General features: G+C 38.5%; 4 protein-coding genes and 1 long non-coding RNA gene across 5 annotated transcripts in view; 2 read left to right on the plus strand and 3 right to left on the minus strand.

Annotated features, from left to right (window-relative positions):
* LOC144658186 (uncharacterized) overlaps positions 1 to 27,525 on the plus strand; it is a 221,355-nt gene that overhangs the window by 75,572 nt on the left and 118,258 nt on the right. The window lies entirely within an intron of this gene.
* LOC144658006 (uncharacterized) overlaps positions 1 to 27,525 on the minus strand; it is a 66,960-nt gene that overhangs the window by 36,954 nt on the left and 2,481 nt on the right. The gene's annotated exons all lie outside the window — the stretch shown is intronic.
* On the minus strand, positions 1,710 to 21,279 carry LOC144658203 (uncharacterized). The gene is made up of 2 exons (XM_078518578.1): positions 21,210 to 21,279; positions 1,710 to 4,106 (listed from the first exon to the last, which is right to left on the minus strand). Exon 2 carries the CDS (start codon positions 4,049 to 4,051, stop codon positions 2,819 to 2,821), a length of 1,233 nt encoding a protein of 410 aa, XP_078374704.1. The 5' UTR covers positions 4,052 to 4,106; positions 21,210 to 21,279; the 3' UTR covers positions 1,710 to 2,818.
* On the minus strand, positions 7,116 to 12,375 carry LOC144658396 (uncharacterized). The gene is made up of 5 exons (XM_078518815.1): positions 12,277 to 12,375; positions 11,665 to 11,889; positions 10,061 to 11,069; positions 9,473 to 9,676; positions 7,116 to 8,975 (listed from the first exon to the last, which is right to left on the minus strand). The coding sequence occupies exons 1-5, from the start codon at positions 12,292 to 12,294 to the stop codon at positions 7,441 to 7,443; spliced, it is 2,991 nt and encodes a 996-aa protein (XP_078374941.1). The 5' UTR covers positions 12,295 to 12,375; the 3' UTR covers positions 7,116 to 7,440.
* LOC144658406 (uncharacterized) lies at positions 9,591 to 12,880 on the plus strand. The gene is made up of 2 exons (XR_013571698.1): positions 9,591 to 9,658; positions 12,313 to 12,880. It is a non-coding gene; the product is annotated as an uncharacterized LOC144658406 (long non-coding RNA).

Genomic DNA, 27,525 nt, shown 5'->3' on the forward strand with positions numbered 1-27,525 from the left:
TGGAAATTCAAAATACTGCATGCATCGGTACTGAATTGAAAGTCGTACCAACTTGTCCGAACGAGCTTCAATATCTCTTCTTGAACCCGACATTCAGTGTCCTTTCCACAGCGAAAACTGTAAGTGCCAATAAAATTTATGCTATTTCCGGACGGATAAGGAGGCCTCTGTTTCTAATAAGGTGAAGCGAAGCGAAGTAAAACGAAGAAATTATCTTTTAGCCTCGGCCGCCATAGATTTCTATTCTTCGTGCAACGCCAGCAGTCCAGACTAAAAGCGTTTTCGGGCTGTGAAAAACTAATTTGGATTAAAAAGCCCTCTTTCCATTCGATTCCACCAAGGCAACACGCATTTCTGCAGCCAATTTTTGAGAGCAGACGACGCGCGCTCACCCAATCAGGATCAAGTAATCATGCCCTCTTGATTAATAAATGTGCCCTCGTGATTAACAAAAATGCCCTCTGCCTCCCCCGTTTGTGATTAACAGTTATTTAACGTTCTAGCAAGGACATTGGCCGCACGGATTCCATTTGAAACATAAACCTGATACGAAAACCGTTGTTTGCAATAGTTTAGTAAGCAGCTATTTGATTAATTGTCACGCTTGGGACATTTAAACCTTACAAAACTTGTAGTAGTGAGTTCCCTAGTAGTGAGTTCCCTGGTAGTTTCGCATTTCACTGTCCCTGGGTTTCCGAGAATGATCAGGTGTGTAATTGTAAACTTGAAACTTAATCTCTAACACAGTTCTGCACAAACATCAACTTATGATTTGGAACAAACTGTCTTTTCGCAAAGATTTCCATGCATATGGTAATAGTTATTTTCTTTTAAGCCCTTCACCTCCTCAGAAACCCAGGAGTAGTTAGGCAAGAAGAAAACCAAACAGCACATCGGAGTGACAAAAGTTTACAACAATAGCTTTGATCCCAACTTCGTTCCCTGGGCTGATCTGAAATACCATTCACTGAGGTTAAAAAAAAATACACCCACTTATCTAGAAGAAGAAAGTCTTCATTTTAATAGGATAAATTAGCTTTACAATGAAAACTGTTAATAATACAGGCTCTCATACATTTAAAAACCTTATAATGAAATTACAAATTAAACCTTACAGGATATGTAAAAGTAAAAAGAATAACAATATGAAACTCTAAAATTTAACCTAAAAACACTTGTAATAAAGTTATGATTTCTTAAAGAAAGAAATACATACTATTTTGGGAGCAATTAAAAATCTGGCAACGTGATCATGCGTGAATAATAAAAAGATTTTTTCACGGCTTTTGCATGTTCATACTTTCAGAAGACGACCTAAAACAGACCTTAAAGATGTGAAATAAAGACTACCTGATCCTCAATTTCACGATTTGGCGGCAAACCAACTAAAAATATCGTTCTATCGGGATATGGTTGTATTAATAATATTTTTTTCTAAGTTTTATAAAAAAAAATTAGTCTCTGCAAACGAACAAATTGACCATCACCGTGTCACGGATGATAAAGTGGCTAAGATGCAGCATAAATAACCCTTATTAGTATATACTCAAACAGTGGATAGCGTTTTTGAAGCGCGCGGATTGGTTATTCAAACTCCGAATATCCTTTGCTATTCACCTCCGAGTACCTTGAGCGCGAAAACTGTACTCGGTAACGTAATAAACTCGTCAAAAGTCATCCTTTCAGGCTGTATTATCTTAGTATTTGAGTATATACTAAAACAACTAATCACCTCAGTGTCGGTGGCTAGTGGTGGATATCTACCGAGCCGCGGGACGGCAAGGTAAATATCCACCACTAGCCACCTCCACTTCGGTAAATACCGGTAGTTGTTAACTATGACAAGCTATTGACAGAAACGCTAGTCTTATGCCCTACGGGACAAAGGATTACTGTAACTAAATAAAGCTTTGAATAATTGTTGGGTGTTTGTCACTCTTTTACTGTTAGTGATATATCATATCGTTGTAACGGAAAAAAACTTTATATACCCGATTAAATAAACGTTGACCCATGAAAAGCTCAAACAATGAACGATAAAACCGAATGGGATTATGGGTAGGCAGCATTTTTAAGCTTAGTAATATCCCATTTATTTATAATCAAGGCAATATTTTCTTTAAGAGCTTTAAGAGCATGATTTATGCAACCTGTCGTATGATAATGTTCATTCTGTCACAGATGACGATTACTTTTTACAATTTCCCAGTAAACATTTGGGTCACATCTTTAATCGTTAAGGCTTTTCACGGGTCAACGTTTCTTCAATCAGGTATACTTGGATCGCTGGATCTCCATCGTTATACCGGTAATACTGTTGAACCGAATATAGTTAAATCGGGATTCTGCTCCACACAATTCACTGTAGCTTTTGCCGGGACGTAGAATGTTGATCGTTAAATCGACGATCGTAAAATCGGGGTTCCACTGTACCCTGAACACAAGTAGTTTTGTCAGTCATGGTTCAAAGTTGCAAGTTCCACACGACTGTAACATGATTACATATGGCAATTTAGTCTTCCCAGCTTATTATATTTCACCTGTTTCAAATAAGACCTAAACTATCTGGTGTTAAAACATCATATATAAGAAAATTAGTTTCAATCATAGATTTTAATTCCAAATGAAGCATATTTTAATCTTGAAAGCTTTGCCGCAAATTTTGGTGTACATGTACTATACTGATATATGATCATGGACTTCCCCATATATTCCAAAAAAAATTAGTAAAATTTGTTATTAACAGTGGGTCACTATGTCGACAGACACGAATGCCGTCCACCTATTGAAAATACTGGTCAGATGTCACGCAGAATTATTATAACTTTTCCTGTTTTATTTCTTTCAAGTCACTTAAAAGTTCAGCGATGCTGAAGGCATTCTCATGCTCCTCATTCCTACAAGTCACTCCTGTTCTACAAGTTGCTTTATGTTTTCTTTGACTTCCTGGGTCATTGAAACACTTGTAACACTGGCTACTTTGAAAAGGCTTTTCTCCTGTTTGTGTTCTTTTATGCCGCTTCAAATGTCCTGCCTTATTAAAACACTTGCCACACTTTTTACATTCAAAAGGCTTTTCGTCAGTGTGTGTTTTAAAATGGTACTTTAAACTTTGTGCAAACGTAAAACACTTGCCACACTGGCTACATTTAAAAGGCTTCTCTCCTGTGTGAATTCTTTTATGATCTTTTAGAACTCCCGCTTGATTAAAACACTTGCCACACTGGTTACATTCAAAAGGCTTCTCTCCTGTGTGTGTTCTTTTATGCCGCTTCAAATGTCCTGCTCCATTAAAACACTTGTCACACTGGTTACATTTAAACGGCTTCTCTCCTGTGTGAGTTATTTCATGCTGCTTTAAATTCCCTGCCCTATTAAAACACTTGCCACACTGTTTACATTCAAAAGGCTTCTCTTGTGTGTGTGATATTAAATGCTGCTTTAAACTTTGTGCAAACGTAAAACACTTCCCACATTTATTACATTGGAAAGGCTTCTCTCCTGTGTGTTTCATTATATGCCGCTTTAAACATTGTGCATACGTAAAACACTTGCCACATTGGTTACATTGAAAAGGCTTCTCTCCGGTGTGTATTCTTTTATGCCGCTTTAAACTTCGTGCAAACACAAAACACTTGTCACACTGGCTACATTTAAAAGGCTTCTCTTCTGTGTGTGTTCTTATATGCCGCGTCAAATATCCTGCCCAATTAAAACACTTGCCACACTGTTTACATTCAAAAGGCTTCTCTCCTGTGTGAGTACTTTTATGCAGCTTTAAATTTCCTGCACGATTAAAACACTTGTCACACTGGTTACATTTAAAAGGCTTCTCTCCGGTGTGTGTTCTTTTATGTTGCTTTAAATTTCCTGACTGATTAAAACACTTGCCACATTGCTTACATTTAAAAGGCTTCTCTCCTGTGTGTATTCTTTTATGCCGTGTTAGAATTTCCTTTTGAGTAAAACTCTTTTTGCACTGACTGCATTGAAAAGGCTTCTCTCCTGTGAGTGTTAAACTCTCTCTGCTCTTTGTGTTATTTTCCTCCATTAAGGTAGACAAGCTTTTTCTACACGCTAGCTGGTAATATTTTTTTTCTCAGATCCTAAAACACAAAAGAAATGTAATATCAGTGTATTGTTCCAGAAAATATATATTCCTTTAGGTCTCTACCTCTCTGGATTTTCCAGCTGAGTGATCTACTTTCATTAAAACCATGTTGGCTTAAATGTTCAAATAGTCAAGACTCATTGAATATCATTTAAAAACTATTATATAACCAGTAAGGCATGTTTTCAGTATTTTTTTTGTTCATTATTATTTTTATAGTCCCACCCTTCTTCAGACCCAGTAATACCTGACTGACATTGACCTTGCACTTCTTCCATATTTCAACCTCGTAAAATATCCCTATCCAGCTTTAGAAAGGATAACCTTTCGGGCAGATCCATCCCATATGGTCCACTATATAGAGTTCACCCCCTCTCCTCCCCACACTTCACCAAGCAGAGTCCAAAAGCGGTGCAAGGTTATATTATCGATTGGCTCAGCTCGTTTAACCTAGCCATAGGACTCTACATGCAGTATTAAAGAATTTATTGTATTTTCTCAATGAAAAAAAAAACATTGCTATATTTAGAGAGGAAGCCACATCAGCGCTAGCTGGTTTTCATGCGGGTCCTCTGTCCAGGTCGAATTGGAATTTGGAAATGTTGGTTTTTCAGGAGGGAGGAAAACCAGAGAACCTGGAGAAAAACCCTCGGAGCAAGGCGAGAACCAACAACAAACTCAGGCTACGTTTATACGGACAGGGTTATCAATCGACACGGTTTCATGACCTCGAAACCGCATCGAAAACGACACAGTTTCGAAGTGTTTACACGAAGCCTATATAACGATTTTCCGACTGTTTTCGAATGTGATTGTATAAGCAAGCGCTGCTCTCTATGCTTGTTTCACCATGTTTACCCTTCGCAAGCCAGCCAGTTCGTGCCAAAATACATGGCCGTTTTCAAATCGATGCGGTTTCGCCGGTTTTGACCGTTTACACGACAACGAAACCGTATCGTTTTGAAAACGCTCCACTTTTGACAGCGTTTTCAAAACGACCCGGTTACAGTAGCGGTCTCGATCGGTGCCGTGTAAACGAAAGGCGTAACCGCATCGCTTTCGATGCGGTTACAAATATAACCGGGTCCGTGTAAACAGTGCCTCAACCCACATATGGCACCGGGCCGGAATCGAACCTGGGCCACATTGGTGGGAGGCGAGCGCTCTCACCACTGCGCCATCCCTGCTCCCCAAACGCCCTCAGCATTTATTTGACTCCTGGCATAGTACATCAAATGTTTGCAAATCGAACTCAATCGAACACCAACCTTTCAGTGAGTTTGATTTATGAACCAATCAAACTCAATCAAACCCAATCCATCAGATTGCGTTGGATTAAGGTAGGCAACCAAATTCATTTGAACACATTAATGGATTGCCAATATTGCCTTGATTGGTAAACCCAAACATACAAAGCAAGCCCGTCAAAAAAAGGTTTTTCTCATCCTTTTTAACTATTGATTCAATAACAGAAACCTCAGAAATAAACTAGAACAGAACAGATTGATTACCCTTTTTGTTGTAAGCTAATTACAATTGCAAAACGACAACTCGAAATGATATTCCTATTCCCGAATCTATTGAATCCCACACAAACATTTTTACTTAGGGAAGGTATGTTTTTCTTGGCTGGGGAGGGCTGGGAATTTTGGTATTCTTTTTATAGGGTTGTCCCTCTCTGCATTTTAATTAAAAAAAAATTCTGGACCCCCCAACCAACCTCCACCTTTATGTGACTGATAAAAGTGCGACCCTCCCCTCACTAGTACATGGTACATGTATGTTCCATGCCGCAGAATGAAAAATTGCCGCAGTTTGAAAGATCGAGCAGACATGGACTACTAAACCTTGTCTGCCCCCGATTCAAACGGGAGTCAGAAGGGGAAAGGTCTTTCGCAGCATCGACTACACGCCTCTGGAATACTATACCCAGCATCATAGAGAACAAGCCTAGTTTAGTAAGTTTTAAGAACTCAGGAAAATTAAGGCATGGGCCAAGTTCTGTTTTGGCCTGGCGGCACACACCTCCCCGAAACAGAAAGAGTCCTGGGAACTAACAGCGAGCTGAAGCAAAAACGAAACAAAATGGCGGCCGAAGGCGGGTGGTTTGCCAACGGAAATCTATCCTGTTAAGGCGTTTAAATGTACTTTTTTGGGGAAGACGCACGCTCTACTTTTTGAATCCTGTTCTTATTGGCGATCATCGAGTGGAAAAACCCAGATGGCTTGAGACAATTAAGGAAAGAATAACTTTTTATTGCTTGAAGTTTAAGCTTAATAATAAACATACGCAATACCGCGTGCGACCGCGACAAAGTTTTGCTTTCACAGTGATCCAAATGATAGCGTATAGTCTTACTGCTTCGAAAGGGATGTTTTCTTATTTAGTTAAATCCGTATCGGTAAGTTTAGATGGAAAATTTGCCCGTTTTGGATTGATTGTGACTGAATAATGATCGCAGTGCTACTTCTCCTTAGTAGCCACGTCTATTCTCTTAAAGTTAGGCTGGGAGAATTTCTTTTGGTTCAAACGAAACACACCAAAACCTTAGAAAAACGTATTGCAGCTCGAAACCGAATGGGATTTGAGTTTTAATACATGGAAATAAAATTGTTTGATTAAGGAATTTATTTTTAATGAAATGCAATGACTGTATGAGGTGAATTATAGTGTTTTTAAGTTGTTTTGCTATTAATTTACTGAGAAGCAAACATTGTACATGTACTCTCTTGGTTATGTGATTTTTCTTTGACACATGGAAAAAAATAAAAATGGTTCTATACCATTATGCTGAAAATGTTTACCAAATAAGATCTATCTTTATGTACATGTGTGTCATGAAAAACCTTCTTTGCAAAATAATAATTTATAGTAACAATATGTTATTTTAGAGCATAATAATTATTTTACTATGATTTGATATTTAATCAAAACTTTTGAATAAAAGAGGAATGAGTATTGATTATCTCTTCAAGTAGACAAACCACTATTCTTTGACATATATAAAATGGAAACAAAGTCTCTGAATAGGTATTTGGAAAATCAGCCTTGTTTTAAAACAACAGAATATCGCAATCACAGGGGTTACACTATGGTTACGTTTGTTGCTTAGGAACTTGTAAAAATTAAAACTATGATCATATATACAATCATTATTTTTTTGGTTAACTTCTGGTCAAATTTCTATTTTCAAAACCCACAACCTGAGGCTAAGAAGACTACATCGAGCCTCCTCAAATTTACTGCTATACAATTGTGATGTGTAATTTTTTTTTCTGATACTCATACATTCTGAGCTTAAATTCTCTAGAGATAGGCAATTTACATTTTATAAATGAACAGTTATTTTCCAGTACTTAAAAAGTTCTTCACACAAGAGCATATTTTTGTAAATTAAATACTGCTCTTTGTTTCTTCTTACTTCTTCCAAACTAGGTTCAGAACAGTCGTGGCTAAGGTAGTACTCTTTTTCCCATTCTTTGTGTTGTTTTTTAAGTGAGGAGTGACGAGCCAGTATTTGAGTCTGCACAGGTGCGAGCAGGGTTTCATAATTACTTTTGTAAAAGTCATTTGTGGGATGTTCTTTCAGGTGTTGTCTTGCAGTGTCAAGTTTGTACAAACAATCTGTCTTCCCAATTATCTTCACTATATTTTTACAGAGTTTAGTTTTGATTTCTTTCACATCACCTTGTGCATTGTTGGACTTGGCAGGACAATGAGAGCTCTTATTTTTTTGGCTTCTATCGGTATTGGACAGATCTTTGTTTTCAGGTTGCTCACTGGCCAGCCTTGTTATTGTAAATTCTGTTGATACAAGTGGTGCTGCAAGAGTTTGCTGTTCTAAAACTTCATAATCATCTTCGTTCTCACCCTCATCATCCGTGTACTCAATGGAAAGATCTTTCACAACAGAAGTGACTACCTCTTCTAGTGCTGTTACCTCTTCTCCACAGTCATCCTCGTCAATTTCTTCAACAATTTCACCTTCAGCCATATCTGGATATTCTTCTTGGCATTCCTGGTCTGTTGGTGTACAGTCTTCATCACTTTCATCATCTTCTCTGTGCAAAAAATTTGTGTGTATGATGCTGGTGCAGTCACCTTTTTGGTCGTACAATCTGATGATCCTGTGTGGGATTACAACCGCATCATCAGTCAGGCATCTCTCCCAGCAGTGCTGAAGGTGTTGTTCTTCTCTTTTGAGATCACTTGACCTGAAGTGGTGAAGGCTTGGTCCCTGGGGTCTTGTAGTTGGTTCATCAGGGCCATCAAAAAATTCCACTCCAGACATGATCTGACGCCACCAGACACCTTCACCACAGGCAATGAAGTCACTGATTGCTTGTAAATGGGCTTGGTACTCCTTGGGATTCTTGATGATGTAGCGATTAGGTACAATAGTGTTGGGGAATGGTGGTAAAGTGCTGTAGTACTTTGAAATCTGAGATTCCTGTGCCTTTACAGCATTGCCTTGCTTACTTTCTGCAAGCTTTTGTTCAACTTGAAGGCGGATCAGGCTTGGAGTGATGATATCACCAGGTCTCCTGCTTGTCAATCTGGTAACACCTTGTAGTGTGTTGAAGTGTCTTTCTTCCTCCTCGGTGTTTGAAGACTTTGCTGAGATAATCCTACTCTGCTTGCCAGCATGAGCAGTAAGAGAATGCCAGTATCTACCATAGAACTTTCTGTTTGTAAGGGTCTTTGGTTGCCCAATGATTTCTTTGCACATCATGGCATGGATGAATGCTTGGTTGTGAAGACGCAGCACTAACTTTGGAGAGCGTGATTTGGCTGGCAAGTAGAGTAGTTTGCTGAGCTCTGTGAGAGAATCTAGCAGTGTCTGTATTTTGGGTCTTACTTTGCCTATAGATTGAAAAGAGATAAAACATGAAAATGTAGATAATGTTACAATAAATAGCTACTTGAATGTACACACAGCCCAGTTCAAGGGCATTTTTGACATTTATTTTAAGACAAAACTTGTGCTGTATGTTATTAAATAAAACTAGTTAGATGGTAATTTCCTGACTACATAAAGTCTACAATGCATGTACATTACATGTATAGTCAATAGTCCAACTGAAACCTACTAACTAAGAGAAATAATAATTGTTACTTATTCTTGCTATTTTCATTTGATATTGGTTCAGTTCTGACAGTTACATAATAATTTTTATGTTTTATTGCTAGGGATTCAAAGTTCTAGACACAGCCATATTAAGTGAAATACTTAAATGTTCTATAAAACAAATACAAATTTAAAAACAAAAGAATAGTAGCTAAGAAAAGTTCATATTTCATAATTGAGATCTACAATTTTTTCTGTAGTTATTATTATTTTTTTTTGTTTTGATTATTACCTCTTAAGTACTGAGCCACTATGACAGCTGCAAGTCGATAATCACAGCCACGTAGCTTTTCCTTTCCGGCAAATGAGCACTCAATGATGTCCTGAAATGCAATCTTTTCTTCTTCCTCAAGGTGTGAAGGTAGCTCAGTGATAACATTGGCAATATGTTCCTTAACATCATGAAGAGGTTCTGTAGGTAAGACTTCATAGTTTCCTGTTTGAAATAAAATTTTTAAGCAGATTTGAGATTTTTGAGATTTTTCAGGCATTCAAGTTAACTGCAGTTAATGTGCATTGGCCATTATAACTTACATTTCCCTTTATTACATGTGGCCCTCCTCCAAGTAAATTACTACATATCAAATTTTCATTAAAAAATATTTTTAATAAACATGTAAAATGATAAGAGATTTACACATGAAGGCAGCTCATTGAAAACATTGGCAACTTCCCAATAATATTATAACCTTTTACACAGAGAATAAAAACCAAGGAAAAGGATGATATTGTGCATAGATAATGTAAATGTAGAAACCTACATGTATCTTCTGATGTTTGCAATATTGGAAGCAGATAGTAATCTTACTACAATGCCTACCTAAACCAAGGTCTGCTAGTGTTTTCTCTTGGTCACAGAACATCATTGCAGGCACCCGTTGAATTCCACCAATCTCTTCTTTGAGAATCTCCTGAAGCTCATTCCTTCTCCCATCAGTGCTAAGGCCCCGGGCTCTGCATTCCCTTTTTAACTCTTCTAAAAGGAGATCTTTGAATGGTTTTAAACCAGCATTCCTTTTATTTCTTCCAGCTGGCCCCTGTAGGACTTTCCTTAACCGTTCCGAGAGAGTAAGGTGGGGTCTAGAAAGGGAAACTGCAAGGTCTTTGTACTTCCTTGCATCACCACTGCAACTAGCACATCCAGCATTGCCCCCTTTCTGCTCTCCAGCCTCAAATTCCTGCTGGGGGCCATCCCCATGAAAAAAGCGCACTATGTCCGTAACCTCAACTCCATTTGAGGTGACGATTTTGATGTCTAGACTCTGTAAACAGGCCTTTCTGGTGTTGATGTAGGCTAGCTGATCAACTTCAGAGGAACCACATCTCCCCAGAATATAGACATGTGGTCTTTCAACTATAGCCTGCACATCAATGTCTCCCTTGCCCTTGGCCTTCATCTCTTCGTTGGTGTAGTATATGGCCTCATCATAAAGTGAATTGACCGTCAGTAGGAGGTGACCATGGTTAAGTAGGGTTGAGTTGTCACCCCAAATCATGAGGTGCCTTTTTCGTTCCATTGCTTTCAATCTCTCTTTCATCTCCAGTCCACTTTCTTCCCTTGTATTATTTTCCTCTCCAAGTTGTATAAGTCTAGACCTGACTTCAGCGTCTGTCATGGCGGTATAGTATTCATCATTCTGAACACGCAGAATGCCCAGCTTTTCATGATCTGTAAGCATGCATTGCCTTATTTCCAAGAGAGGAATCTTACGACCAGAGACAGTAAATACTTCAGTCTTGATTGTCCCTTCCTTTGTCAACACTACCTTTTTGAAACTTTGGGGGACAATCATTTCGCCAAGAATGAACTCACCACTTTCAATTTTGCTCTAAAAAATAAAATAAAACACAAATAAATGAATCAGGCATTGGTGCAGCACAAGGGACGATAAAAAAGGGCTCTAGATTAACTTGTATTATGATTCAGAAGAGATTAATTTATTGACCCTTATTGTAAAAGTAAACAAAATCTCTTTTAAACTAATTTGTTTAGTTTAAATAAAGGAAGATGGTAAATTTTAAGCTCAGTAAATGAAATGTGAAAGATGGAATATTCAGCATTTCATGCAGGTGGGACAAAGAAAAAATCTGAGTCCCCGACAGGAATCAAACCCATGACCTCCCAAACACCAATCAGGTGCTCTATCCACTGAATCACAAGAACTCATGGTGAGCAAGGCCATTTTCATATGTACGCAGGATGTGTGTCACATGAATGCTTGTTACATATGAACCTTGTAAAATGGCCGTGCTCACCATGGGTTCTCAAAGCTCAGTGAAAAGAGCACCTGTCTGTTGTTTAGGAGGTCATGGGTTCAATTCCTGTTGGGGACTCAGATTTTTCCGTTGTCCCATGCTCATTACAAGATGAATATTTCATCTTTCACATTTTAGTAAGTTAAGTTTACTGCATGCCATAATTACCAGTATGGTTTCCCTTATTTCGTTGTTTGTTCTTGGAACCGGTACTGAAATCTCTCCGCCCTTCATTCTCATTATTTTTCGTCTGGCTGCTGGCTTTTCCTGTCTGAATTGGTGGAATCTGGATAATTGCACGCCTTCACTTTCTAGGAACTCCTTTACAACCATATTTCCCAGTTTTGTTTTCTCCATCACACCATATTGACGGGCAAGTTCTGAGTAGTTGATCTGAAAGAGAATTGTACACTTTTCATTTTTGGCCAATTAAATTTTTATGTGATCTGTTATATTGAGATCTGTTGATTTTAGCTTAAGGGGTATGAGTATTAGTACAACTTTATGATCAATTCCACCTACACTGAATGGGTTACTAATCTACAGGACCGTATTGCTAACAGAATTTATTTATTATAATGGTTAAATATTAAATATTTTAAATTTATTTTTTTATTTTTTTTGTAATGCACATACATTTTATTGTGTTTATGTTTATTGTTAAATGAATATCAGCTTGTGAAAGATAAAAGTATTTTTTGTATTAAGGTCAGAGTGTGTCTTTACATTTTTTACCCTTCAACATTTTTATTTGTTTTTTGTTTAATATGTTTTACTCACCTTTTCTCCATCCTTCATTGTATTTACTTTTTCCAGGAGCCCATCTTTGTCAAAGTCAAGATCCTCGGGTCTTGGGGAGTGCCGTTTCTTCTTGCGTTGGCCGTCCTCTTCATGTTGCTTCCTTTTATTGGCCCTTTGTTCTGCGTCTTCTGGACTTTCAAAGAAAAGTGACATTCGCTGTTCCTGGCGCTGGCTGTACGTCTGTCTGGTGGAAAGCATGGTGTCACAGTCCTTTTCTGACCATTTCTCCTGGATGCAACTCTTCTCATCTCTGGATTTTTTCCTCCTTTCCTTTTTCAATTCAGCATGTGATTTTTTCTCTTTAAGATCTAAGTCAGGAACATTGGTTTGTGCCTTCGCAAATGATACCTCAAATATATTTTTGAATGGGGCATTAATTTTTTCATAAATTTGTGAAGTGGCAGTTTTTATAGCCTTTTTTGTAACCTTCACATTTCCACGAGATGATGGTTTCAGGATACGACTCTTAATGGCCCTGTGAATACCTTGTTGTGTAATAGAGTTCTCCTTGTAGTTCCACATGGGAAATAAAGATTGAAAGGGAAAGTGATGAACATCACAAGCCTTGCAATTTGTACGAGTATGTTGCTTCTTTTCGTATTCAGTAAGCTTTTCCCAGTTGAAGGCACTGAAATGTTCTGTGTATTTATCCTTGTCAACTTTTACCTTCCATTTTCCAAAATGGTGTACAAGGCTTTTGGAGCGCTTGATATAAGAATGTTTGTCTACCTCATATCGTTCTTGGTGTCCTTGAAAAACTGCCAGGTAGTTTCTAAACCTGCTTTCGTGGTCATACTCAACTTTCCCAGTTGATTTTAGGAAGCTGCGTTTGACTGCAACTCGAGCAAATCCGCATCCAAAGAAAGAGGCCATTTATGGCGCCAAATGTAACAGTTTTGCGCAAAGAATGGTTTACAGAATGCGGCTTTTATGTTGAAAATCACTTTTAGACCAAGTCACTCTCGTATAAAAACTTTGATGAAAAAAACCTTCAGATAATTGCAAGCTTCGTAGAAAGAGCATAACATCTACATAAATCAGAAACGGATCGTTGCTCACTGAATAAGCTCAACTGAATTTTCCGCCAAAAAGGCCGCGCATGTCATTTATAAAGGCCAACAAACGAAGGCTCATAATAAGTTGTGAGCATTAAGCACAACATTTCACAAACCTACACAATCAATATACAAACATTTTTTTACGATTTAGCCATTTATTCTCACCTTTTTCCCTAGAAACACGGAAATATACATTATTTACAACGCCTCACTTCTAGAAAGAAGTATCTATTTTGAATTTTTATCATCTGTAGCTTACTTTTTCGTAATAAAACCGGTGAAAAGGTCGCAGAAATATCTTAAACCACGACCAGATCAATCCTTCTTCATCCGCCATTTTGTATCTTGGAACCAGGCCTGATATAGAATCGTTATTCCTATTGGCCATTTCATCTCCAGGACGACGGAAATTGTCGTTCCCAGGTTACTTGCTCAGCTAACCGCTCGATCAATATGGCGGATTCAAGATGGCGGATAACAGTGTTCAGTGGAAGGTATTTTGATAAACGGCAACACTTTTTAGGTTCTAAATCCTATTCTCATTCATAATTATGACGCGGAATTCAGAAGTGCGTGGATTACATAACCCCATTTGTTTATAGATAGTTGTGTTAGGTAATGCTTAATCACCACGTGCACAATCGCCGTATTTAAAGATCCCTTTGCTTAGTTTCGGGGCATTTCGAAAGAGATACGCAAGCCGGGAAGTCCGGGCGAATTTTCTTATACTCTCGCGCTACGTCGCCGAAGCCCAACCACGTGCTTTAGTTTGTTTCGTCGTTTATTTTCTCAAGTTCATGGCTGTACCTACCCTGCCTCTGCTGTTTAACTAGAAGATTTACACTGCATGTCCATTCTCTGCCGCTTCGCAAGTTCCACATCATGCCGGAGTAGCGGGACAACGCGTACAGCAATAGTTTACTCGGTATTTTAAAACATTTTTATGTGTTTTTCTTTTTCGCTTGCTTATCCGTTTGTTTATCCCGTAGTGTGTTTTATATCTACGTAGTTCTGTTTATAGCAATTTATTACCATATGTGTTACGGCTGTAGTAGCTTACGTTCGCTCGTGTGTCGAGCAAAGATTGGCAAACGCCGTGTGTCGGCTGTAGTAGCTAAAACGTTCGCTCGTGTGTCGAGCAGAGATTGGTAGACGCCGGCGCCGTGTGTCGGCTGCCCGGTCGGCTGTAGTAGCTATAAAACGTTCGCTCGTGTGTCGAGCAGAGATTGGTAGACGCCGTGTGTCGGCTGTAGTAGCTAAAACGTTCGCTCGTGTTTCGAGCAGGCACTGGCAGACGCCGGGTGTCGGCTGGTAATAGCTTAACCGTTTGCTCGTGTGTCGAGCAGAGACTGGCAGAGGCCGTATGTCGGCTGCAGCTAAAACGTTCGCTCGTGTGTCGAGCTGAAATTTGCAGATGCCGTGTGTCGTGTGTCGAGCAGAAACTGTCAGATGCGTTTGTCGGCTGTAGCTAAAACGTTCGCTCGTGTGTCGAGCAGAAATTGTCAGATGCCGTGTGTCGGCTTTGCGTTGCTCAATGTTTACTCTTGCGTTTAGCACAATTTGTTACACGCCGTGTCGGTTTTAGTCTAAAGGTTGGCTCGTGGGTCGAGCTTAGTTGGCAGGAGCCTTGTGTCGGTTTTGTTTAAAGTTTGAACTGTGTATTGTGGGTATTTGGCAACAATCATGTATCGACCATTCCGGGGGGGGGGGGGGGGCACCCTGTATTTTAACTGTTAGTGTGCTAAGTGTTTCGTTACGGTATATCTGGCTGGAATTGTTTTGCTTGCATGTCAAGAAAATCAAGTAGTTGCCGATTGATGGACATTTGTTTCAGAGCTTACTGGTGTCAGTAAGAGTGTTAATGAGCTTAGGTTTAAAGTGTTTACGAGTTGGTTACGTAAGGTTTGTTACGTAACCCATCCCAGTGCGGAACTTTATTGGACAGGTATCACGCATGTTTGTTTTATGGATCTGTGTATCTCTGTAGGTTCAGTGTTTAAATTTTCAAAGCTCGCCGGTTGGCCGTTTTCATCCACGGAGTTTAATGTTTTATCCACGTTTAGACACGAACAACGTGGGATATATGGAAGTGATGTTTATCCTTTATTTTTCCCCAAGCTAGAAGTTTTAAAATTTAAATTCAAAATATCATAAAAAAAATAATTTTAAACAGTCCACCCCCTCCACTGGCCTTGTCGCGATCAGAAGGGTAATCTCAGTTACGCCCTATAATCCGTTTACGACGGATTCCTGGTCCGGCTTGGCTAGTGGGGTTTTTCCCTTTTGTTCATTTTTCGTTTGTTGTCTTACGTTTTCCTTTCTGTAACAACAATGGTTTTAATCTGCCCGCCTTAGGTATTGGCGATTTCTTGAAGGAGTTTTTTCTTGAATCTCCTACTCTCATTATAAGCCACGATCGAAATACATGCTATGGTGTAGGGAAGTAACCCCACTAGCCTGGCCGGGCCTCTCGCATACCGGTTGGGGTTTGAGGGGATTTTTGAGTTTTGGGGAGAAGGTGTATTTTTGGGGTACTCTTTCCTATAAATGTGAAGATCTTTTGAGTTTGTACTGAAGCAGCAAGGTGCGTGAGCAGCCGAAGGCCACAATCTTTCCCCATACCTTATCCACGCCGGACAATGAGCGGCATAATTAATGAGTGAGAATGGTATACTATTCTCATTCATAATTATGACGCGGAATTCAGAAGTGCGTGGATTACATAACCCCATTTGTTTATAGATAGTTGTGTTAGGTAATGCTTAATCACCACGTGCACAATCGCCGTATTTAAAGATCCCTTTGCTTAGTTTCGGGGCATTTCGAAAGAGATACGCAAGCCGGGAAGTCCGGGCGAATTTTCGACCCTCCCACCTCCCCTTCGGCGACGTAATAGACAACTATAGTGCTTTCTCACCCTGTCACTCATTGCCTCGGCCACAATCTTTCCCCATACCTTATCCACGCCGGACAATGAGCGGCATAATTAATGAGTGAGAATGGTATACTGTTTTCGGCTCACAAATACTTATGTTTCATGATGTCTTCCATATCTTTGTGCTTGGCCTTTTCAGAAAATCAATTTCTTTGAGAATTAAATTCGCAAAAATTGACGGTTTTATCGTATGTTTTTAAATTAGCTGAAAACTACTTCCGCACAAAACGCTCTTTAGTCAAGGGCCAAGCACAGTTTGCCAGTTTAAGTATCCTTTATTTGAAAAGTACCATTGAATTTTTTAAGGGTTACAGAAAAAGTGTTGCCATTTCTTGTTTAAAATCGACTATTTTTAATCACATATCGTGTTTCCTTAAACGTCAATCACGTGACCAAATCACGTGATATTTTACCTGCGTGGTCGGAATGTTATTAACGTTCAGTGGACCAAATTTCGTTTGATTTCAATGAAACCTCTTTGAATAACACTGATTTATGTAAAAAAAATGCATTTTTGAGTCTGGGCCCATGCCTTAATTTTCCTGAGAAGGCTACGTTTGAATTTTATTTTAAGATACATACAAACATTTAGATCATTTTACTTTTTAGTTAATTCTTTTATATCAATTTCGTCATTTTAGAGTAATTTTTACCTAGTTTTTATATTATAGCGTATTTTTAACTAAATTTTGTAATTTTAGATTGTTAGATTTTTAGCATTATTGCCCCCGCAGGGTTTTGGCCCAGAGGCCAAAACCCGAGGAAGCACCCTAGGAGTCCCCGGGTGTACATACAAGGACAATAAATGTTTGTTGAAAAAGTAAGAAATGTGTCTGTAGTGGGCGAAGCATTCTCGATTTGACGAAACTAGGCGCGCATGGTCGTCTCGGGTAATATTTTTGCAAGCGCGCACGGTGGTGTCGGGTACTTGCAACCACGAGGTCGCGTTTGGTCACCTTCGAGCTTCGCCATCTGCTAGCAGCATTTTGTTTGGGTCGCCCACTTCCTCTCGGAACGAGGTAATTCGACTTAAAACAATAGATAACAGGTGACAACAATGCCGCTAGCCCTGAATAACAATAGAGGTAGTGTTTACAGCGGGCGAATGAAAATAGAGCTTCCAGAGAGGTAGTGTCTTACTGTTTTGTTTTCCGGTTTTGGCTTACGCGTGTTCACAGATTTGTTTGAGCGGTTTCTCTGCTTTGGTTGTGTTAAGTGATATTTGAAGCAGTTGTTAGTAATACGTCGAAAGATTTCGAGCAATTGGTTTCCTGTTCTTGGCTACGTGCCGGCTACCTATGTTCCAAGAGCTGGTTCGAGCGTTACATTTGTAAGGTTTGCTTTCGGAGGTTTGCTGTTTTGTATACATCTTACAACGAGTAATAAACAAAAGCGTGAACTTCGTCATGTAGTACAAGTTACAACGTACTTCGTTTCGCTAACAAACTGTCAGATTATTTGATCCAAAGAGTGGGTTGAATAAGGATCAAAAATTAATTGTTTTCTCGAATCTTTGAATGTACCATACTTTGTTACTCATGGAATTTTTTAGGCTTTTTGGCCTGGAAATTATTTTAAGTTAATTTTGAATGTTATAAGCCCGGGAATAAGCTTGTGTGATGTCATCACGAGTTATGTGTTATTCCCGCTAGGTGTTATTTACGCGCGCTAGGTAATATAATTCGACTTGAACTTGTGAATATTTTTAGGACGCAACGGTGTCACACAACAAAAAATTCCGCAGCAAACAATGTCGTGACGTACATGACACAGTAAAAAAGAAGCCTAATTGTGCAGTCCATCTGCATTAATAGTTAAAGGCGACAAAAAAAAATTATAAAAAGGCGGGGGCATCTTTATAGTGAGAACTATTACTAGTTTAAATTAGAGGGCCACTGGTTTGTCAGTTTTTTACTGTTATGTTTTCACCCTCTATAAATAAAGTTGATTATTATTATTATTATTATTATTATTATTATTATTATTATTATTATTATTATTATTATTATAGAAACCTCAGAACATTTTGCTTGTGACCTACAGCAAAATGTTTGAATATAAATATATCTTGATATTGAATGTTTGTGCGCTGAAACAAGAAAATGCGAACATGAACAATCAGTGTGGGATATTTACGTTTTATAGGTAGAGCATGGAAATAAACAACACAGGAGATCAGAAAATGGAGAATCAACAGCAAAAAGCTGAAGAAACATACTCGAGTCTAGTATGTCTCGACACGGACGGAAAAGTCCTCTGAGAAAACTATGTGCCATGGCATAACATACATGTAGAAATGTATCCTAGTACCTATAACAAAACGCCAAATCAAATCAAAGTAGGTGAAAAGAAAGACTTTTAAAATCTGGTAAAGAAAAATTGAAAGCAACATCACAAAAATTCTCATTAAAAATTTCTGGAAAATATGTGTGGCCCTCCTAAAAATTATGGTTGATATGGATGACTTCTAACCATCATATCTTGGGCTCCATTAGCATCCTGGGTTTAGTTTTTGGCCATATTTGTTCCCTTGGAGGTTCCCTTCAAATAAGGAAGTCATGACCATATTTGGTAAGTCGCATGACCAGAACACAAAAATCCTAAAAACTCACACAGTTAACATTTTCCTTGGCCTTAATCAACACCACAGGTAGAGTGCATTGAGAAGCAAAATCTGTATCACAGATTTGCTGAAACTGGTTTTCATGGATGTCATCAAAATTCTTAAACCCTTGTTGAAGGTTTATAGCTCGATCGCATTCATTTACAGTTTCATGCCACACAAGATCCAAAATGGCCACCAGGCTGACACATTTTCTTAAAAAATGCCTCATCCTGCGAATTTTTACCTTAAGGTTACCATTTTTAGAGACTTCTAATTTTAGCAGTTTTTTCAGAGAAAGATTTACCGACTATTTAATTAAGCGATTTTCCAAAAAATTTAAAAAGTTAGTACACTAGTACTGATATCATGTACACTAGTTTTTAATGAACATATAGCTAAGATGGAAGTAAATGTTTAGTAAAAGGACACACTCACTTGAAATTGAAGGAATATTTGCATTGCCAGAAAGAACAAAGTTACCAGCATCTATTTTTAAAATAATTTTTCAAGTCGACTTTGCTTCATTTTGTTTCCCTTTGGGGTGGGAGGGGGGTATTTAAATCTAACAAGTGGTACATTTGACCGAGAAAAATTTTAGAGAGCACTAAATTTAGCGATTTCTCCTTAAGGTAACAATCTGACCAGATGAGGTTTTGCAAGTGTTTATACATGTGACTGTTAACTTGTTCATGATGGTGATCTGACCACTTTTTGTAGGAGAATTTAATGCCAGATGTTTTCATTGATTTGTGGCCATCATGTTAACTAGAGCCCAAGCTGTTGGGCTCTAACATGACATTTTTATACTGTGCTTTCTAAATTTATGAGAAACATTTTGACGGATAACTCAAGTACGGAAAAACAAATAGACCTGAGGCTTGGACAAGTACTTCATATATAGTAGTTTTTTTACAACCTATTATCTTCTTGATTGTTTTGACTTGATAGTTTTGGATTTATTTTTTGTGGCATGACAGTGAAAATTGCCTATTTTTGAAGTTATGACATCACAAAAACTTTTTGATGTAATAGCTATTTCAATATTGGAAATCTTGGCAAATCCATGCTACAGATCTTGCTTCTAAATGCTCTCTACCGGTGGCGTTGATTTAAGCGGAGAGAAAAGTAAACTTTGTGAGTTTTTAGGGTTTTTGTGTTCTCGTCACATGACTTAACAAATATGGTCATGACTACCGGAAATGAAGGCAACCTCCAATCGAACAAACATGGCCAAAAACTAAACCCAGGATACTAATGGAGCCCAAGATATGTTGTTGGGTCTCCCCCCCCCCCCCCTTAAACACCTTACCAAGTTATCAAAGCATTAACAGGCCACAGGGAAGGAACCAGTTCACGTTGAAAGCGACCTTATTGTCGGCGCTTGTTTGCAATTTTCTTAAAAACCTTATCTTCACCCCCCCCCTTCATTTCATGTCCTTTGAGGCAATCTTGGTAGTATTTTACTATGCATTTCATTCACCTATCAATGGTTTGCCCCAGGATGGGGGGGGGGGGAGGGGGCAACCCCAGGGAAATTTGAAATTTTTTGAAATCCAGAGTTGAATTTCCCACCCCTGGGCACCTAGTGAATGTCAAATTTCACATATCTCCTCTTAAATTTCTAACCCAGTAGACCATTTTAGATGTCAAAATCCCTACCCTGGGAGAACTTACGATGTCAAATTCCCGTGGATTGCCCCCCCCCCCTCATCCTGGGGCAAACCATTGATAGGTGCATAAAGCTTACAACACACAGCACATCTGAAGCCATTTTTCTGGAAATTTGTCCATTTACCAATAACACATGCTAGACTCCTGTCTGAAGTAACTCTCGAGGCTTCTTGAAAATTGAGCATTCTATTGAATTCGATTGTTATTTTTTCGGTGAGTTCGATTTAATTTCATTTCCGAACTCAATCGATAAATTGAGGTTGATTAAGTTCGAATGAGTTCGATTGAAATTCAGTTTGATTGGGTTCGATTTACTTTGCCGGGTAAACAACGGGTTTCATACATAATTATTTTTGACATACTGACATGGTTCCATTAAAACTACAGCTTTATATACCTCAAATAAACGCTTTAGAGGGGTATTATTTAGAACTCCACTTGGGAAACCTGGCGTTGCTCAAGCTAATAGGATGATACTTCAAACACTAGCGGTTGCCTGGGTACGTTTGTGTGTTTCAAAGCATTCGGTAGTTTGTTTTGTTTTTCTACTCCCTATTTCAGCATGTTGCAAAGAGGAATCATAGCAGACTAAGTAACTATTACTGCACTGTACCCTAAACACACTTTTTTCGAATTTTCTTACCTTTTTGAAGCAAAACAGTCAATAAGTAAACTGCGAAAGGCTACGACGCCATCGATCAGAAAGCGGCCATTGAAGAACTAGAGCCCAGTCTACTCTTACAAACAGGAGGAAACGAACACCACAACGAGGATGAAACAAGAAAAGGACTACCGGAACATTGGAAAAGCACGAGAAACAAAGGGAAAAATAAATTCACAAGAAAGAAACTTCGTGAAAAGCAGAGCACAGTCGCTCAAGGGGTGGATAACGCTTTCCACCGGATAAATCGCTATCCAGCGGATAAATGTTAACAAAACATACTGCGCTATTTACGGGATAGGCCATCCCAATAAAATGTTTCGTTTCCCATCGCCCGACCGACCCTTTTTTTCGGAATGTAAAAAAAATTCCAGATTTACTAGTTGAAGTTACAAGCACACGATCTTGTTTTATTATGATGTGATGTTCTTAACCGTTTAATTAACATCGATACTAAGTTTTTCAAAGGCTGTTTCTTGCCAAGGGCATTAACGATTGTTCTAATATTCTCAGCGAGATCAACTGAAACAAAATCTTTCGGTTCTGCATCTCCTGGCTTAACCCAGTTCCCTTAAAGTGTTCATTCTTTGTTTTGGCCAGACCGACCGACCCACCATCACAAGACACGGGCAATGGGAAACGAAACATTTTATTGGGATGTCCATACTGATTTATCGGCAAGCGCGAACAAATCTGTTTGGATAATTTGCTAACTGAATTTTCACTGTTGTGGGAGATAACATTGCAATTTGAGACGTTAGCTCTGTTTTAACGTTGTAAAGCACAATTGTCAATTTTTACATGGATAATTGTGTAATATAAATAAATACATCATTATTTATTATTATAGTTGGTGTGTAGCGCGCGGATATTTTAAAGGAAGCGCGCGCTTTCTTTTCGAAGGAAACAACTCGATTGTTGCGTCACTTGCAACAACGGACAAAGACTAGAAAGCTTTCCGAGAGCAACGTAGCTCTTGCTTGCAAAAGAAACCTAGATTCGGCAGTGGAACTAGAGAAAACTGGATTGGACGGCTATTGAAAGGAAGTAAAGGATTTGTAAGAATACGATGATGAAAGCTCTATTGAAAGATTACAAAGAGCGCTCCGAGAACTTGAGAAAAGAGTTGACAGGTATTTTGAAGACTTCGGTGATATTGAAAAAATGTGCGAGCAAGCACATGCGGATGTAAAGAGGTTGCAGCTGAAAGCCAAAGTGGAGAAGAAGATGGTGAAGAGAGATGCTGAGATACAAGACAAGCTGTTCTCAGCCGTTAAAGGGATGTAGTGTTTAAAGGTGGCTAAATATGTTCTTGTAGGTAGAATAAGCGTGTTTGTTGACGGATGCTGACGCTATATTGATTTTAACCCTTTGACTCCCCGATTTTCCCCCAAAACGCGTTTTTTAACCGCTAAACTTAAATTTTGGTGCTATGGTCTTAAATTTACCTCAACTTTGCTAAAGAAGCACTTTCTTACACTTCAGCAACATTTTGATAAAGCCTCTGTGTAAAAGCGTGCAATATTTTACTTTGGTGCATGCGCATAAGCCAATTTTTTTTTTTTTTTTTGCTGAACCGTTTCAATTTTTTTTGCCCCTTTTGCTTCCATTTTTTCCGCTTTCTTATTCTCGTTACTTTCTACTCTCCATATCCTTTCTTTTGGCCAAAAAAGTTTTGAAGTTATCATTGGAAAACCCTGAAAAGGGGACCTTGACCAATTACAGGTGTACTGGCCTGTTTAGCAACGATTTTGCACCAAAAATGGATTTTGTTTTTCTTTGATTAGCTCCATCAGAATGCAACCGATATTCAAAATGAACAGTCCTGTAGAAAGGTCGATCCAAGCTCTATCAGATTCTTATCACGAAATTCCACTGACGTGCTAATTGACGACGTCACAAGTGAATCAATGACTGCACCTCCAAATAGCGCCTGAATGCGCGTTTAGGGGTGAAATGGTTAAAGTAATTTTAATGAATAATCTTCTCGAAAAGAATATTTAAAAAGTAAGTGTGCAATAATTGATCACCTAAGAGAGCTTAAAAGGGGCAGACTACACCGGCATTTGTCGATATCCCGCGTTACCCGCGGGAAGTGAACATTGAAGATCCCGATATTTCAGAATATTTTTGACTCCTTTTCAGATCGGAAACAGATGAATGAGTCTTAGTAACATTCGGTTAACGATCGGTTAACTTTGTACGTTGAACACAACAGAAGCAGAAAATAACGGTTTACAACGGTTTACAGAAACAATGAAAGATCACCAGATTTATTTTATAAATAGCTGTGAAACGTGGTAAACCGTTTGTAAACCGTTAAATAACCACAAATCCTCGAGTTAACAGTTCAAAATCAAAGTATTTACAGTTATTTAACGTCCTAGCAAGGAAATTGGCAGCACGGATTCCATTGGGAACAAAAAACTGATATCAAAACCGACGTTTGCAATAGTTAGTCACGAGTTATTTGATTTATTGTCACGCTTGGGACATTTAAACCACACAAAACTTGTAGAGATGAGTTCCCTAGTGGTGAGTTCTTAAGAGTGAGTTCCCTAGTAGTGAGTTCCCTGGTAGTGAGTTCCTAGTAGTGAGTTCCCTAGTGGTAAGTTCCCTAGTAGTGAGTTCCCTAATGAGTTCCCTAGTAGTGAGTTCCCTAATGAGTTGCTTAGTAGTGAGTTCCATAGTAGTGAGTTCCATAGTAGTGAGTTCCCTAGTAGTGAGTTCCATAGTAGTGAGTTCCCTAGTAGTGAGTTCCATAGTAGTGAGTTCCATAGTAGTGAGTTCCATAGTAGTGAGTTCCCTAGTTGTGAGTTCCCTAGTAGTGAGTTCCTAGTAGTGAGTTTCCTAGTGAGTTCCCCAGTTTTGAAATCCCTAGTAGTGAGTTCCCTAGTAGTAGAGTTATGTTCCCTAGTAGTGAGTTAAATTTTGAAACTTATTTGAAGCTCGGCAAACTAAAGATCACTCAAGCCTCAAGCACTTGCAGTGACCGAAACATTTTAAGACCAGGCGGTCGGTCGTCGGTCATAATCCTTCGCGTTTCGATAGCGATATATGACTCTCTGTCGACTTCGATTAAGCAACAACAAACATCACATCGTTTCAAACAAGCTTATTTCTTTGCTTATGGGGAAAAATGAGTGTTTACGTATACACTATGAGAAGCCTTATGAACTAAGAAGTAAATATAAATACCAGCCAATACACAGACTAATGAATAAGTGCTGAATCATTTGTTAAACGTATAGTTATATGTGTATTTCACAGTTCGATGTATTGTTCATTTTAAGCACTTGTACACTTTAATTTGATATCCGATTTTGAGCCAACGTCGAAAAGTATGTTGTCAGTTAAACATTTTGTTTTAATTGTTCGAATTACTGGGGTTCAACTGTACCCAACGATCTAAAAATGAAGACCACCTGATCTTCAATTTTAATTCAAAGTCAAATCATACCGCAGCAGAATGGTTCAATAAGCCAAGTCTAAAATAAAGTCATGCAAACATTTTGTCAGTTATGGTATCAAGTTGAAAGTTCCACACGACTATCAAGTGAACACCGTAGCCCTGAAACGATATAATCTCAGGAAGGCTGATTTTAATATTCCACGTTTTCGCACAGTACATTATGGAAAACATTCTTTACGATAGTTCGGGCCTTATCTATGGAACAAACTAGACCACAGTGATAGAGAGAAACCTAATGTCACAAGTTTTAAAAACAGTATTGGGAGAAAAGACCTTACACGTCTTATACAAACTGAGTGTAAATGTGACATATGCAGCTAGCCGATATACATTTTTAAATTTTAAATTTTTAATTCTTAACTGCAATTTTTATCTTTCACCTACTTTTATTATAAAATTTTATATTCTATTGTTTATTTATATTCATTTATTTATTTGATATGCCATCTTTGATATGCCTTAATGTGACTGTGTGATACAGTTATGAGTCATATGTGCCAGTCATCATTTGGCTGTGTGACCGCGTGATGCGGTTCCAGTCAAAAGCCCACATTTCACCCTTGCTCACCACAGAGTCCCAGTAGCTCAGTGGTAGAGCATCCGTTCTAGAACACGGAGGGTCGTGGGTTCAAATCCCATCTCGAACTCGGATTCGATGCTATTTATATCTTATTTATTTATTTATTTATTTTGTTTATTTATTTATTTATTTATCTATGTAGTACGGTTCTTTTTTTCTACTTAGAATTTAAGTGTAAATATTTTAACTTTAAATAGCTTAGATATACAATAATGTAAATAGTGTCCACAATTAGTTTTTTTAAGCTAAATACCTCAGACACTTTAATAAAGTATTTCATTTATTTCATATTTTTTAAACAGTTTGCTTCCAAATGAGTGTTCCAAAATAAGCCCTGAAGTGTGTGGTTGCAAAAACATTATAAACATCAAAATTAGTTTAAAAATAGATTTTCATGCCAAATCAAGCACATTTTCATCTTAAAACCTTTGCCATAAGTCGTTAAATGTGGACCACCAATTGAAAATACTGGTCTGATGACACACAGTAATATTATGGTTTTTCCTGTTTGATTTCTTTCAGGTCACTTAAAAGTTCAGCGATGCTGAAGGCAGAAGTCGCTCCTGTGCTGCATGTTGCTTTATCTTGCTTTAAAACGTCTTTCCGATCGTTAAACTGGTCATGTTGATTAACTTCAAGATGCTTCGTTTCTTGGTGTACTCTTTTATAATGCTCGTTTAAGGTCCCTGAATGAGTAAAACACTTGTCACACTGGCCGCATTCAAAAGGCTTCTCTCTTGTATGAGTTTTTCTATGTTGCTCTAAATCTCCTGTTCGATTAAATTGCCTGCCATGCTGATTACATTCTAAAGTCTTCTCTCCTGTGTGTGTTCTTTTATGTTTCAGAAGATTATCTGACCGAATAAAACATTTGCCACAATGGCTACATTCAAAAGGCTTCTCTCCTGTGTGCGTTCTTTTATGGTTGTTTAAATTTTCTGCACGACTAAAACACTTGCCACACTGGTTACATTCAAAGGGCTTCTCTCCTGTGTGAATTCTTTTATGGTTGTTTAACATTCCTGCATGATTAAAACACTTGCCACACTGGTTACATTCAAAAGGCTTCTCTCCTGTGTGTGTTCTTTTATGTTGCTTTAATGTTCCCGACTGATTAAAACACTTGCCACACTGGTTACATTCAAAAGGCTTCTCTCCAGTGTGTATTCTTTGATGCCGTGTTAGAGTTCCTGCCTGACAAAAACGCTTTCCACAGTGACTGCATTGAAAAGCCTTCTCTCTTGTGTGTGTGAAACTCTTCCTGCACTTTGCCTTTTCTTGAGTCATTAAGGTACATGTATTTTACTCACTAGCTGTGTCATTCTCTGACCTCTAAACACAAAAGAAAAGTACTGTCAGTGTGTTGTTCCAGAAATTATCCTTCTATCCCAACGAAAGGTCTTTTGGTTTAAATTCCCACCCTCTCAAAAATTTCCAGTTACCCTTAGACTGCAAAACAGTAGTATCTTTTGCGAACGCGCTTGGTCTTAGTACGACAGCGAGAGGTCTGGAGCCAAAGTCAAAACTGTGAGTGAGACTGGGGAGAAGGCTTGCGAGATGATCGACGCGACTAACAGAACTATCCTGCACGCAGTTGATGCAGTGAGACAATAGCGAGCACTTCATGACATATTTATTCCACGTAACACTCAGTTCATGTAGAATACTACTGACTGAACAGCACTGCAGTTAGCCTAGCTAGCATTGCGGTTAGCCTAACTAGCACCCCAGTTAGCCTAACTAGCACTCTGGTTAGCCTAAATAGCACTCTGGTTAGCCTACTTTACCTTGGGTTGCTTGCGATTAGCTTTTATAATAGGGTTAGGATTTCTATCTAAAAAATTAGGATTTTGGCAGCTGGTCGTCGGTGGCCTGGTCGTCGGTGGCCTAGTGGATATCGCTACTGCTCGGTATGCTGGCGACTTAAGTTTGAATCCTCTTGGTCTTCTTTTTTTTAACTTAAAAAAATAAGTCAAGTGTGATTTATACCTCATTTAAAAAAATTAAGAAGTCTCACTACATCAACTGAGCGCTAAATAGTCACTCCCTTTGCGCCTTCCATTCAATAACTTTAGAGAAAAAATTACTGTTTTTCAGTCTAAGCTACCCTCTGTGGGAAGAATATATGTACTGGAATCACATATTCTTCTGCCATGTTATTTGCAAGAATGACAGAGTAACTTCTGAGTTAAGGTTTCGAGTTGGATATCTAGTTGGATTTTTCAGTTTGATATTTGGGTTGAACT

The sequence above is a fragment of the Oculina patagonica genome, chromosome 6, assembly GCF_052425735.1.
Source record: "Oculina patagonica isolate OP01 chromosome 6, crgOcupat, whole genome shotgun sequence".
Lineage (NCBI taxonomy): Eukaryota > Metazoa > Cnidaria > Anthozoa > Scleractinia > Oculinidae > Oculina > Oculina patagonica.